This window comes from Natator depressus, chromosome 2 (assembly GCF_965152275.1).
Source record: "Natator depressus isolate rNatDep1 chromosome 2, rNatDep2.hap1, whole genome shotgun sequence".
In the NCBI taxonomy this organism is placed as follows: Eukaryota; Metazoa; Chordata; order Testudines; family Cheloniidae; genus Natator; species Natator depressus.
Genome location: NC_134235.1, coordinates 93,874,408 through 93,889,192, shown reverse-complemented (window position 1 = coordinate 93,889,192; position 14,785 = coordinate 93,874,408). Strand labels below are relative to the sequence as shown.

At 41.3% G+C, this 14,785-nt stretch overlaps 1 protein-coding gene across 1 annotated transcript in view; it reads right to left on the bottom strand.

Annotated features, from left to right (window-relative positions):
* The window catches only part of CCDC102B (coiled-coil domain containing 102B), a 340,911-nt gene that overhangs the window by 281,242 nt on the left and 44,884 nt on the right, over positions 1-14,785 (bottom strand). The window contains exon 4 of the mRNA XM_074943138.1: positions 2,645-2,753. Coding sequence (XP_074799239.1) covers positions 2,645-2,753 — 109 coding nt within the window. The remainder of the gene's footprint in view (positions 1-2,644; positions 2,754-14,785) is intronic.

The following is a 14,785-nucleotide window of genomic DNA, read 5'->3' as shown; positions in this document are numbered from 1 at the left end:
AAGGGGCAGAGGGTCTCGGGAGGTGGTCAGGGAGCGGGGGGGGGTTGGATGGTTCGGAGGTTCTGGGGGCGGGGGTGTGGATAGGGGTTGGGGCAGTCAGGGGACAGGGAACTGGGGCATTGGATAGGGCGTGGGAGTCCTGGGAAGCCAGTCAGGGGACGGGGGTGTGGATAGGGGGTGGGGCAGTCAGCGGACAGGGAGGGGTGGGCGTTGGATGGGTCGGGAGTTCTGAGGGGTCAGTCAGGGGGTGGGAAGTGATTATTAATAAAGGAAATGCTTGAGGCCAAAGCAAGTTCAATATAACGCAGTTTCACCTATAACGCGGTAAGATTTTTTGGCTCCCGAGGACCGCATTATATGGGGGTACAGGTGTAGTATGACTCTCAACCTGTTTTAACTATTTATTGAAATCTAGTGTGATGTGGATTTTTTTTAATTAAACAGGAAATTTCAAGGACAGTTAGTATACTGTTTCTTGAACTGATAGAAATCCAGCAATTTGTCTTTGAAACATTGATATCTAAGTTTTATTTAAAACAGAGAAATTTGGCAGCTCTAGCTGAAACGTAGCTGCAGTTCAATATCTAAGAAGCTGCATTTTACTGATGTCCTATTCTATAGCTATGGTATCATATATATTTGGGGAAAAGAGATCATAGATTTACTTTTCCATTTTTTTCTATTATAACAATTTCTCAAGAGAGGTAAGCTTTGTGATCAAGAAGCTTGTAAGAGTAGCTGAATATTTGTTTCTTAACACTAACATATAACAAACAACATTCACGCACAGACAAGATTTGTGCCTTTTAAAATATGGAGGATTTTCACTTACAAAATAGATACATGGTGGTAATTTCATTCACATTAATCAGATTTACTAAAACCAGTGTTTTCCCCTGTAATTTTGAAAACTAAATAAATCACAGACCTACAAAACTCACAAGATATGCAGAATACCAAAATGTTACCTTCTGTTCACAGTTAAATACAAATATTTTCAGTGTATGTGTTTGTTCAATATCATGTATTGCATAAAAATAAACATCTCGTGTTAAAATTAGTTTTTTTCTTTTCAACATGTATCCAACTAAGAACTCAAAGATGATTTGCAGTTGGAGATTGCATGATAGTTGTCTCTTGTCCATATATTAGTAACAATTTTGATTGTTCCCTTCTCCCCAGCAGTGACAAATATGTTTGATCAAAACCTCAGGGCAAAATAATTTACCAAAACATCTGCTTCATATTTTAATCACAGAGGTATGATAGACTAGTTGAATAGTTTGCATTTAATCAGGAGGGATTTTCCTACATAACAACTAAGGAGAGTAAAAGAAACCAAAATCTAAAGGAAACCTAAGATAACAAACCAAGAGAAGATCCAGGACAACAAAGTAAAATGTGTAAAAACATTGCTACAGTGCATAGAATCATAGAATATCAGGGTTGGAAGGGACCTCAGGAGGTCATCTAGTCCAACACCCTGCTCAAAGTAGGACCAATCCCCAATTAAATCATCCCAGCCAGGGCTTTGTCAAGCCTGACCTTAAAAACTTCTAAGGAAGGAGATTCCACCACCTCCCTAGGTAACGCATTCCAGTGTTTCACCACCCTCCTAGTGAAAAATGTTTTCCTAATATCCAACCTAAATCTCCCCCACTGAAACTTGAGACCATTACTCCTGCAATCCCTGCTGAGTTTATATATGTATGCTAATTTTTAAAAAATGTAATCTAAGTAATAGCAATTGACTAAGCCTCCTGTGGGAGGGGGGATCAATCTTATTCACGTAACTGAAGTCAATGTACTTAGATCGACTTACCCTGGTGTCTCCACTGCGGTAAGTCGACTACTGCCGCTCCCCCGTCGACTCTGCCTGTGCCTCTCATGGCACTGGAGTACAGAAGTTGACAGGAGAGCGCTCAGGGGGGTCGTTTTATCACATCTAGACTTGACACGATAAATCGATCCCCACTGGATGGATTGCTGCCCGCCGATCCGGCGGGTAGTGAAGACATACCCTCAATCTAAGTGTTTGAGAATCACAGTAATTGAATTAAAAAAAAAAAACCTAAAAAATGTCTTGTGCTCAATAGAGGCAAAGAAAGTGTAAGTGCTTGAACCATATGTTCTAAACCTGGGTGCCTAAAGTTACAGTAGACTCTTATATACCAAGGTTTTGACACCTAAATAGAAGTGACCTGATTTTCAGAAGTATCCACAAATTTCAATGAATTTTATGAGAGTTATCAGGACTCAGAGTTATTAGGACTCAGCAACTTTTTAAAAAAACAGTTTTCATTTAGGTCACAAAATATGGATACATGGATAAATGTTTGCAAAATTTTGTCCAAATGAAACTACTATATAATATGCTTGTATGATGTAATTTGGCTCAGTAGTTTGGTCAGTCTCTGCACATGGGCTCTGAATGAGGGTGAGAATGGTGACTGACATTTTCTGTCAAATACAGAAAATATTGTTTCCTTTAGGGCAGGCATCTGCTACAGTCCAGAATTACTTGTTTATCAGTTTCACAGACTCATCTTTCTGTTTTGTTTTTAGTTAGCCAGAGGAAAAAAAGCTTGTTTTGCTCTCTGTTCCCCAGCAGTAGTATTTTGTTTGTTTTTTTCTGCCAACATACCTGTTTCAGGCTCTCCAGCTTGGACTGTTGCATTTCTTCATATTTCCATTTCCACTGAGAGAGATCAGAGCACAGCTTCTCGACTTCTTTTTCCAGGGAAAAATGCATTCTATAAAAATGTTTTAATTATCATCATTAAAAAATATTTAAGACAACAAAGCTGATTCTGAATATCTTTTGTACTGTTTCTAAACTGTCTTGCTTTGCTAGATTTGAGCATAGTATTCTGTTTTTGTTTTTTTAAATTACATGTTTATGATGTTCAAAGGATTAGCCAAAGAGATTCACCAAAGTGAGGAGAAGGAACCCAAACAATCTAACATTGTGAAATATGCATGAAATGCTATGCTAAACCAAAGGACACTTGGAAATGACTTCAACCAGATTCAATTGACCCAATATACCATGGCAAAGACCATCAGAGAAAAGGTACTGAATGAGTGTAATATCTGAACAACAGACTAGAGTGTAAAGAAAGGGGAAAGGCCAATTGTATCTTTCATTAGATTATCTTAATCATGCATTCTCAAGTTTTCACTTTTTCCTGCTCCAGGCTGCTTTCCCATTCCATGCAGTGATCTACTTTATTTGAGCTTTGTTTTACCTTTTACCACATTCATCTTCCCTGGGCTTTTAGTGTACATTGTTTATAGCTAATTATACTTTTTTTGGAATAGTTCTATCTCAGTTCCCTCTTTATTCTGAGTTTCCTAGCGCTAGGTCCTCAGCTGGTGTAAATCCGCCTCGCTCCACTGAAGTCAGTGCAGTTCATTTTCAACACCTGGAAAAAAGTCCACAATGCTAAAAAGAAGATTGATATACCACCATTTCTAGATGCTGTGAGCACTCCTTTTTTAGTCTTCTGTCAAAATGAAAATCCTTGAACTTTTACTTCCAGGAAGGGCATGTCCTGTTTCCTCTAGGGCTGGTAGGCAAGCAGCATTAAAATTTCACCGCTTATTCCCGAAGTACTCCACCAATAGAAAACTCTAATTGGAGGTATGAATCAGTACATTCTCAGCTACTCTGGCCATGCTTCTCTCCCAGCCAGAAGTGCTCTTCTTTCAGACTTTGCCAGTCTCCTACAGCTCTCACAGATTGCAGAAAGTTGTGATCTGTTTGCACTGTCCCCTAATTTCAGGGTCTAGGCTGACAGAAGTATGATAATGTGCTTTTGCAAGCATGATGGGTTTGCGGTATTTCAATCAGATGAGTGCACTTTTTCTCTGGTTCCCATACTCTAGAAGCCATAAAATAATTATATTTGAATAGAGCTCTCAGGATTGCAATTTGAACACTTGGCTTTTTTTTAGATTTGTTTCTTTCTGACCTTTACATTGGGTAGTTTGTAATGAAATTTTCAAAGACTATATTCACTTTGTCTAAGTACAGTCAGAGGAGTATTGGAAGGGGACATATACATAACATATGCACAGTACTGAATGGAAACCATAAATGTTCTAATTTAGACATTAATAACCCAAATGGAATGCTTTCAAATTTTGTTTGTATTCTCTAGCCATTTCAAATATTATATGCTCCTGAAGGAAGCTGCTAGAAATATTTTGGAAATGGGGATGTATTGATCTCAGAAGTACTATTACATCTTCATTAAGATGACATCTTTTAATTTTTATTTGCCGCCATCAAGATACTTGGGTATGAAGCTCTACTTACTCCTACAACCAAGACAATATCTATGAAAATATTAAGACTACATAATGCATGAAGAACAATCTGATTCCTCTTAGAGAAAGGTACTGTAGTATTTAAATAATGAACTCTGATTGCTGCCTTTACCCTTTATTCAAAACAATTAAAGCATTATTTTCTACCATTATCCAGAGATCTAAATAAATAGGATTTAGAGCAGCAGAGAGCACCAGACAGGATATGTCTACACTGCAATTAGACACCCACGGCTGGCCTGTGCCAGCTGACTTGGGCTCACAGGACTCAGGCTAAAGGGTGTTTAATTGCTGGGTAGACATTTAGGCTCTGAGTGCAGCCTGGGCTCTGGGTCCCTTGAGGTGGGTCATTGCTCATTGTTAGAAAATGGCAATTAGACAAAGGGTTTTACATATAAAGTCACTTGGATCATAATCACAACAGTATTATGAAATCAGATGAGCATCATAAAGCCTAGATGTATTCCATTAGATTATAAACTACATCTTAGTCTGGCAGCAGGAGGATGAAGATGTCCAAACATTTAAGATAAAAGTGTTGACGTTATTTTAGTTTTATTAGTTTTTGAAAGTGTTTATTATAATAGGAGGTGCTTTGTAAAGCACAAGGGACAAAGGAGGACTAGAAAACCAGACAAGTCGAATAGTTGAAAAGAAAAGAAACCTCAAAGACATCTGCAAGGAATAACAATTCTATGCCATAGTAAGGCCTTTGACAATCTACCAAGCATTTGATAAATGGCAACATTTGTGTGATAAGATTGTTTTGACTAGAGCCACATTTTATGAACATTTTGGTATAAACCCATAATTAGCTTAGTTGATCGAAGTACTAAACCTAAACAGATCTTATAAACTCTAAGTGCTCTTCTTCCTGCTATATGGTGATCAAGTGACAGATAGCACATACACCCATTACTATAGACTAGCAGTGGTGTTAAATAAAGATGGGGGTAAGAAAACAACATCTTTTGCAACAATGCCTTCAAAAACTTGATAACAGTTAGTGCACTGCTAGGCTGATACCACTGCCTATCATGCTTACCAATACTGTCTCATTGTTTCCTTGTACTTCCTTATCTATCTGTTGTCTCTTGTCTTATCCTGAGATAGTAAGCTCTTTGGAAATCTATCAACTTCAAGAAAAAACTCATACAGATACAGACAGACATCATCTTCCTTTCCAAATGCAAACAGATGGACATCATACCAAAAGGACTGAAGGTAAAAAATCCATTACAATCTACATAGATACTAAGGTCAGAAGGGACCATTATGATCATCTAGTCTGACCTCTTGCACAACGTAAGCCACAGAATTTCACCCACCCACTTCTGCGAAAAACCTCTCACCTATGTCTGAGCTACTGAAGTCCTCAAATCGTGGTTTAAAGACTTCAAGGAGCAGAGAATCCTCCTGCAAGTGACCCGTGCCCTATGCTACAGAGGAAGGCAAAAAACCTCCAGGGCCTCTTCCAATCTGCCCTGGAGGAAAATTCCTTCCCGACCCCAGATATGGCGATCAGTTAAACCCTGAGCATATGGGCAAGATTCACCAGCCAGATACTACAGAAAATTCTTTCCTGGGTAACTCAGATCCCACCCCATCTAATATCCCCATCACAGGCCATTGGGACTATTTACCATGAATATTTAATTACCAAAACCATGTTATCCCATCATATCATCTCCTCCATAAACTTATCGAGTTTAATCTTAAAGCCAGATAGATCTTTTGCCCCCACTGCTTCCGTTGGAAGGCTATTCCAAAACTTCACTCCTCTGATGGTTAGAAACCTTCATCTAATTTCAAGTCTAAACTTCCTGGTGGCCAGTTTATATCCATTTGTTCTTGTGTCCACATTGGTACTGAGCTTAAATAATTCCTCTCCCTCTCGGGTACATACCACACAGACTATGCTGACAGCTTTGCCACACGCTCTCAAAGACACTGCGGAACCACCTGATCAACATCCTCTACAGCAAACAGGGAAAGATTAAGAATGAGCTCTCAAAATTGGATACTCTCATAAAAAAACAACCTTCCACACAAGCTTCCTCGTGGCTGGACTTTACAAAAACTAGACAAGCCATTTACAACACACACTTTGCTTCTCTACAAAAGAAAAAGGACACTAAACTATCTAAACTACTACATGCCAAAAGGGGCCACAACAGTGGTTCCCTTAAGAGTATAGTTGGATAGATTAGTTGTTAATCTATCCAACTATACTCTTAGCCCAGCAGAAGAATCTGTCCTATCTTGGGGCCTCTCCTTCTGCCCCTCCACCCCCACAAACATGATACAGTTCTGTGGTGACCTAGAATCCTATTTTCGACGTCTCCGACTCAAGGAATATTTCCAACACACCTCTGAACAACATGCTAACCCACAGAGACCTTCCTACCAACACTACAAAAAGAAGGATTCTGGGTGGACGCCTCCTGAAGGTCGAAACAACAGACTGGACTTCTACATACAGTGCTTCCGCCGATGTGCATGGGCTGAAATTGTGGAAAAGCAGCATCACTTGTCCCATAACCTCAGCCGTGCAGAACACAATACCATCCACAGCCTCAGAAACAACTCTGACATCATAATCAAAAAGGCTGACAAAGGAGGTGCTGTCGTCATCATGAATAGGTCAGAATATGAACAAGAGGCTACTAGGCAGCTCTCCAACACCACTTTCTACAAGCCATTACCCTCTAATCCCACTGAGGGTTACCAAAAGAAACTGCAGCATTTGCTGAAGAAACTCCCCAAAAAAACACAAGAACAAATCCACACAGACACACCCCTGGAACTCTGACCTGGGGTATTCTATCTGCTACCCAAAATCCATAAACCTGGAAATCCTGGACGCCCCATCATCTCAGGCATTGGCACCCTGACAGTAGGATTGTCTGGCTATGGAGACTCCCTCCTCAGGCCCTACGCTACCAGCACTCCCAGCTATCTTCGAGACACCACTGACTTCCTGAAGAAACTACAATCCATCGGTGATCTTCCTGAAAACACCATCCTGGCCACTATGGATGCAGGAGCCCTCTACACCAACATTCCACACAAAGATGGACTACAAGCTATCAGGAACAGTATCCCCAATACTGTCACGGCAAACCTGGTGACTGGACTTTGTCCTCACCCATAACTATTTCACATTTGGGGACAATGTATACCTTCAAATCAGCGGCATTGCTATGGGTACCTGCATGGCCCCACAGTATGCCAACATTTTTATGGCTGACTTAGAACAACGCTTCCTCAGCTCTTGTCCCCTAATGCCCTTACTCTACTTGCGCTACATTGATGACATCTTCATCATCTGGACCCATGGAAAAGAAGCCCTGGAGGAATTCCACCATGATTTCAACAATTTTCATCCCACCATCAACCTCAGCCTGGACCAGTCCACACAAGAGATCCACTTCCGAGACACTGTGGTGCTAATAAGCGATGGTCACATAAACACCACCCTATACCGGAAACCTATTGACTGTTATTGCTACCTACATGCCTCCAGGTTTCACCCAAACTACACCACACGATCTATTGTCTACAGCCAAGCTCTACGATACAACCGCATTTGCTCCAACCCCTCAGACAGAGACAAACACCTACAAGATCTCTATAAAGCATTCTTACAACTACAATACCCACCTGCTGAAGTGAAGAAACAGATTGACAGCCAGGAGAGTACCCATAAGTCACCTACTACAGGACAGGCCCAACAAAGAAAATAACAGAACGCCACTAGCCATCACCTTCAGCCCCCAACTAAAACCTCTCCAATGCATCATCAAGGATCTACAACCTATCCTGAAGGACGACCCACCACTCTCACAGATCTTGGGAGACAGGCCAGTCCTTGCTTACAGACAGCCCCCAAACCTGAAAAAAATACTCACCAGCAACCACACACCACACAACAGAACCACTAACCCAGGAACCTATCCTTGCAACAAAGCCCATTGCCAATTGTGTCCACATATCTATTCAGGGGACACCATCATAGGGCCTAATCATATCAGCCACACTATCAGAGGCTCGTTCACCTGCACATCTACCAATGTGATATATGCCATCATGTGCCAGCAATGCCCTTCTGCCATGTACATTGGTCAAACTGGACAGTCTCTACGTAAAAGAATAAATGGACACAAATCAGACATCAAGAATTATAACATTCAAAAACCAGTCGGAGAATACTTCAATCTCTCTGGTCACTCGATTACAGACCTAAAAGTGGCAATTCTTCAACAAAAAACTTCAAAAACAGACTCCAACGAGAGACTGCTGAACTGGAATTAATTTGCAAACTGGATACAATTAACTTAGGCTTGAATAAAGACTGGGAGTGAATGGGTCACTACACAAAGTAAAACTATTTCCCCAGGTTTATTCCCCCGCCCCCACTGTTCCTCAGACATTCTTGTCAACTGCTGGAAATGGCCCACCTTGATTATCACTACAAAAGGCCCCCTCCCCCTCCCCAGCCCTCGCTGGTAATAGCTCACCTTACCTGATCACTCTCGTTACAGTGTGTATGGTAACACCCATTGTTTCATGTTCTCTATGTATATAAATCTCCACACTGTATTTTCCGCTGCATGCATCCAATGAAGTGAGCTGTAACTCACGAAAGCTTATGCTCAAATAAATGTGTTAGTCTCTAAGGTGCCACAAATACTCCTTTTCTCTTTGCACAAGCAGCATCTTTTTATTCTGTGTCTGTGCCTAGCCCAATGGGGTCCTGGTCCATGACTAATTCTCCTAAATGCTATGGTAATACAACTAATAAATAACATTGTCTCACCCCTTTTCTCAATAATGAGGTTGAGTTTTCTGCCTGGAACCAGTAGTTTGGATATCATTTAGAAAACACAATTTGATTTTTTGCTTTTTTTAAATTCAGAGAATAGTTGACGTCTGAAGAAAATATTACTCTCATAGGCCATCATGACCAGCAATAATACATTACAGTTGAACAGGATGAGAAAATTGAAGCCATCATTAGCATAGTCAAGGCTAAAATAACGATACCAGGCTGATGAGTAACCATGAAAAACAGCAGACAGTGAAGCACAGGACAGCTAAAGAGATGAACTCACACCTTTACAATGTATAACGGGAAGTGTGATCCTGACCTTACAGGAGAAGTGAAAGTGAATTAACAAAACAGAAAGGACATTTAACACACTGGACAGCAAAAGGATGAAACTGTAAATTAAAGAAGGAACTTCTAATGAGTGTAAAATGCTCTGTTTGGGTAGTAGTATCAAATGTACATATTGAATGACTATGTAGATAATATCGTTGGAAAGTGGAGTTTTCCTGTGTACTGTGCTTACAAATGGCATGATGAGGATATGAAGTACTAATTTATTATTTGTGTTACAGTAGCACCAGTACTCAGAGGCTCCCATTGAGTCTGTTGTTCCATTGGCCTAGAAACTGTACAAAAACACATAAGAGGCAGTCCCTGTTTGCAGAGTTTGCAATCTAAATAAGACAGATAAAGAGTGTGAGGGGAAAATACAGGCACATCATAGAATCATAGAATATCAGGGTTGGAAGGGACCTCAGCAGGTCATCTAGTCCAACCCCCTGCTCAAAGCAGGACCAATCCCCAACTAAATCATCCCAGCCAGGGCTTCGTCAAGCCTGACCTTAAAAATATCTAAGGAAGGAGATTCCACCACCTCTCTAGGTAACGCATTCCAGTGTTTCACCACCCTCTGAGTGAGAAAGTTTTTCCTAATATCCAACCTAAACCTCCCCCACTGCAACTTGAGACCATTACTCCTTGTTCTGTCATCAGCTACCACTGAGAACAGTCTAGATCCATCCTCTTTGGAACCCCCTTTCAGGTAGTTGAAAGCAGCTATCAAATCCCCCCTCATTCTTCTCTTCCGCTGGACTCTTTCCAATTTTTCCACATCCTTCTTGTAGTGTGGGGCCCAAAACTGGACACAGTACTCCAGATGAGGCCTCACCAATGTCAAATAGAGGGGAATGATCATGTCCCTCAATCTGCTGGCAATGCCCCTACGTATACATCCCAAAATGCCATTGGCCTTCTTGGCAACAAGGGCACACTGTTGACTCATATCCAGCTTCTCGTCCACTGTAACCCCTAGGTCCTTTTCTGCAGAACTGCTGCCAAGCCATTCGGTCCCTAGTCTGTAGCGGTGCATGGGATTCTTCCGTCCTAAGTGCAGGACTCTGCACTTGTCCTTGTTGAACCTCATCAGATTTCTTTTGGCCCAATCCTCTAATTTGTCTAGGTTCCTCTGTATCCTATCCCTACCCTCCAGCATATCTACCTTTCCTCCCAGTTTAGTGTCATCTGCAAACTTGCTGAGGGTGCAATCCACACCATCCTCCAGATCATTTATGAAGATATTGAACAAAACCGGCCCCAGGACCGACACTTGGGGCACTCCACTTGATACCGGCTGCCAACTAGACATGGAGCCATTGATCATTACCCGTTGAGCCCGACAATCTAGCCAGCTTTCTATCCACCTTATAGTCCATTCATCCAGCCCATAGTTCTTTAACTTGCTGGCAAGAATACTGTAGGAGACCGTGTCAAAAGCTTTGCTAAAGTCAAGGAACAACATGTCCACCGCTTTCCCCTCATCCAGCCAGTTATCTCGTCATAGAAGGCAATTAGATTAGTCAGGCTTGACTTGCCCTTGGTGAATCCATGCTGACTGTTCCTGATCACTTTCCTCTCCTTTAAGTGCTTCAGAATTGATTCCTTGAGGACCTGCTCCATGATTTTTCCAGGGACTGAGGTGAGGCTGACTGGCCTGTAGTTCCCAGGATCCTCCTCCTTCCCTTTTTTAAAGATGGGCACTACATTAGCCTTTTTCCAGTCGTCTGGGACTTCCCTGGATCGCCATGAGTTTTCAAAGATAATGGCCAATGGCTCTGCAATCACATCCGCCAACTCCTTTAGCACTCTCGGCTGCAGTGCATCCGGCCCCAAGGACTTGTGCTCGTCCAGTTTTTCTAAACAGTCCTGAACCACTTCTTTCTCCACAGAGGGCTGGTCATCTCCTCCCCACGCTGTGTTGCCCAATGCAGCAGTCTGGGAGCTGACCTCGTTCGTGAAGACAGAGGCAAAAAAAGGCATTGAGTACATTAGCTTTTTCCACATCCTCTGTCACTAGGTTGCCTCTCTCATTCAATAAGGGGACCATACTTTCCTTGACTTTCTTCTTGTTGCTAACATACCTGAAGAAACCCTTCTTGCTACTTTTAACATCTCTTGCTAGCTGCAATTCCAGGTGTGATTTGGCCTTCCTGATTTCACTCCTGCATCTCCGAGCAATATTTTTATACTCTTCCCTGGTCATTTGTCCAGTCTTCCACTTCTTGTAAGCTTCTTTTTTGTGTTCAAGATCAGCAAGGATTTCACTGGTAAGCCAAGCTGGTCGCCTGCCATATTTACTATCCTTTCTACACATCGGGATGGTTTGTCCCTGTTACCTCAATAAGGATTCTTTAAAATACAGCCAGCGATCCTGGACTCCTTTCCCCCTCATGTTATTCTCCCAGGGGATCCTGCCCATCATTTCCCTGAGGGAGTCAAAGTCTGCTTTTCTGAAGTCCAGGGTCCATAATCTGCTGCTCTCCTTTCTTCCCCTGTGTCAGGATCCTGAACTTGAACATCTCATGGTCACTGCCTCCCAGGTTCCCATCCACTTTTGCTACCCCTACTAATTCTTCCCGATTTGTGAGCAGCAGGTCAAGAAGAGCTCTGCCCCTAGTTGGTTCCTCCAGCACTTGTTCCAGGAAATTGTCACCTACAATTTCCAAAAACTTCCTGGATTGTCTGTGCACTGCTGTATTGCTCTCCCAGCAGATATCAGGGTGATTGAAGTCTCCCATGAGAACCAGGACCTGCGATCTAGTAACTTCCATGAGTTGCCTGCTGCCTATTAATCAAAGTGAAGTGACTTACCCCAGGTTAAACTGCAGATCAAATGGCAGAGCCAAGAATAGAAACTGGGTCTTCTGATTCCCAGTTTATTTTTCTCTCTGCTAGACAAGTACTAAGTGCCTCCTGCTAGGTTCTGAATACCTTCAACTCCCCTTGGAATCAATGGGAGCTGAGGTGCCTATCACATACATGAGGCATTCACCACACCATAGTGTTGGATCTAAGAAACTGTGAGAGATCACAGGGCAGGCTCCATTTTCGGAAGATGCAAGAGTGTTGCACAATTAAGACTGTTAACTGCATGCCCAGTTGGGGACACAATGAAACTTGCAAGACTTTTAATATTTTCAACAGGTTGCACTTACTTTAAAACTATTAGAGTCTTAAAACTATTAGCACTTACTGGTTTTGTTAGGCATTTGAAAGACATATTATTTTCTTGAGACTACTAACATCAGCCACCCACTTACAGAACTCTGTGGTGAGTTTAAGAGAACAGATTTATACAGAAAATACAGGCACTATATCCTTGAGAAACATTCTGTTATTATGGGAAAAAAATAGCTGTGTGATAGTCTTGCACATATTGCATGCCAAAACTGATCCATAAACAAACACACCCACAGACTCACAATACCCACAAGATAGCTGCAAAAAAAAAAAAAAAGGAATAATGGAAAACATTGCTCCATCATAGCCTATTGTTGCTGATTCTTTGAACTGAATTTTTTTAATCTACTTCTGCTGTTGTTGAGGAGGAGAAATTTTCTTCCTTTTCTTTTTTCAGTTAACTTAACTTTTTATTGGAACAACAGTTCTGGTGACTGAAGTCTTCTGACTTCATGGGTACAACACACATTGCAAGTTTTCTTGAAAGACCCAATCGATGTTCCTCAATACTTTTTCTTGACGGACCATTCACAGGGATGATCAGCTAATCCCTTATTTCCACTAATGGCTCTGATGCAGACACCTGTCTCTTACCACCTAGAATGAGATCGCCAAGTCTCTTCCTTCAGAGCACCGAACAGATACTAGACATTCACTACTTACCTCAGACAAACATAAGAATGGTCATACTGGGTCTGACCAATGGTTCATCTAGCCCAGTATCCTGTCCCCTGACAGTGGCCAATGCCAGGTGCTTCAGAGGGAATGAGCAGAACAGGTAATCATCAAGTGATCCACCCCGTGTTGCCCATTCCCAGCTTTCGGCAAACAGAGGCTAGGAACACTTCAGAGCACTGAGGGACCTATCCTCCATGAACTTATCTAGTTCTTTTTTGAATCCTGTTACAGTCTTCACAGCATCCTCTGGCAAAGAGTTCCACAGGTTGACTGTGCATTGTGTGAATAAATACTTCCTTTTGTTTCTTTTATACCTGCTGCCTATTAATTTCATTTTGTGACCCCTAGGTTCTTGTATTATGAGAAGGAGTAAATAACATTTCCTAATTTATTTTCTCCACACCACTCATGGTTTTATAGACCTCTATCATATCTCCCCTTAATCCTCTCTTTTCCAAGGTTAAAAATCCCAGTCTTATTAATCTCTCCTCATAGGGAAGCTGTTCCAAACCCCAAATCATTTGTTGCCCTTTTCTGAACCTTTTCCAGTTCCAATGTATCTTTTTTGAGATGGGGCAACCACATCTGCACGCAGTATTCAAAATGTGGGCATACCATGGATTTATATAGAGGCAATATGATATTTTCTGTATTATTATCTATCTTTTCCTAATGATTCCTAACATTCTGTTAGCTTTTTTGACTGTCAGTGCACATTGAGTGGATGTTTTCAGAAGAACTATTCACAGTGACTCCAAGATATCTCTCTTGAGCAGTAACAGCTAATTTAGAACGGATCATTTTGTGTGTATAGTTGGGCTTATGTTTTACAATGTGCATTACTGCGCATTTATCAACACTGAATTTCATCTGCCATTTTATCGCCTATTCCGATTAATGTCTTGAAATGAAGACTCTGTATTCTTTTTCTAGTCTTAAGTTATCCAGTTCCTAGATGGAGCTTATTTTGAGGTGTATTGATAATACTATTAATGCTTTGTACCTGTGTAGCACCTTTCAACCCAAAGCCTCGCACGGCTGAGCATACAGGGAGTCATACTGCACTAGCTGAAGCTTCCAAGTGTAATGCTATGGAGAATACATTCCAGTAACTTAACATACCAAAGACCAGGTACAGTAATACTGATATTGAATAGCAATATTCAATATCAGTATTACTGCAGCCTTAGCCAATTCCAACTTCACATTTTTCCAGATAGTCATATAGAGTCTCAAGTATATGACACCAAACATAAGAAATATTGAGGAAATCTTCACAAAACGCAGAAGTATGTTGTCAACAACATAAAACAAACATCCTTATACTAAGTTTTTTCCTCCTAAAATATTTAAATATATGCCTCTTAACAGAAATTAATGGTCACGTGATCATTTTAGAACACTGGCTTTATTTAAGTAACTTGCTCT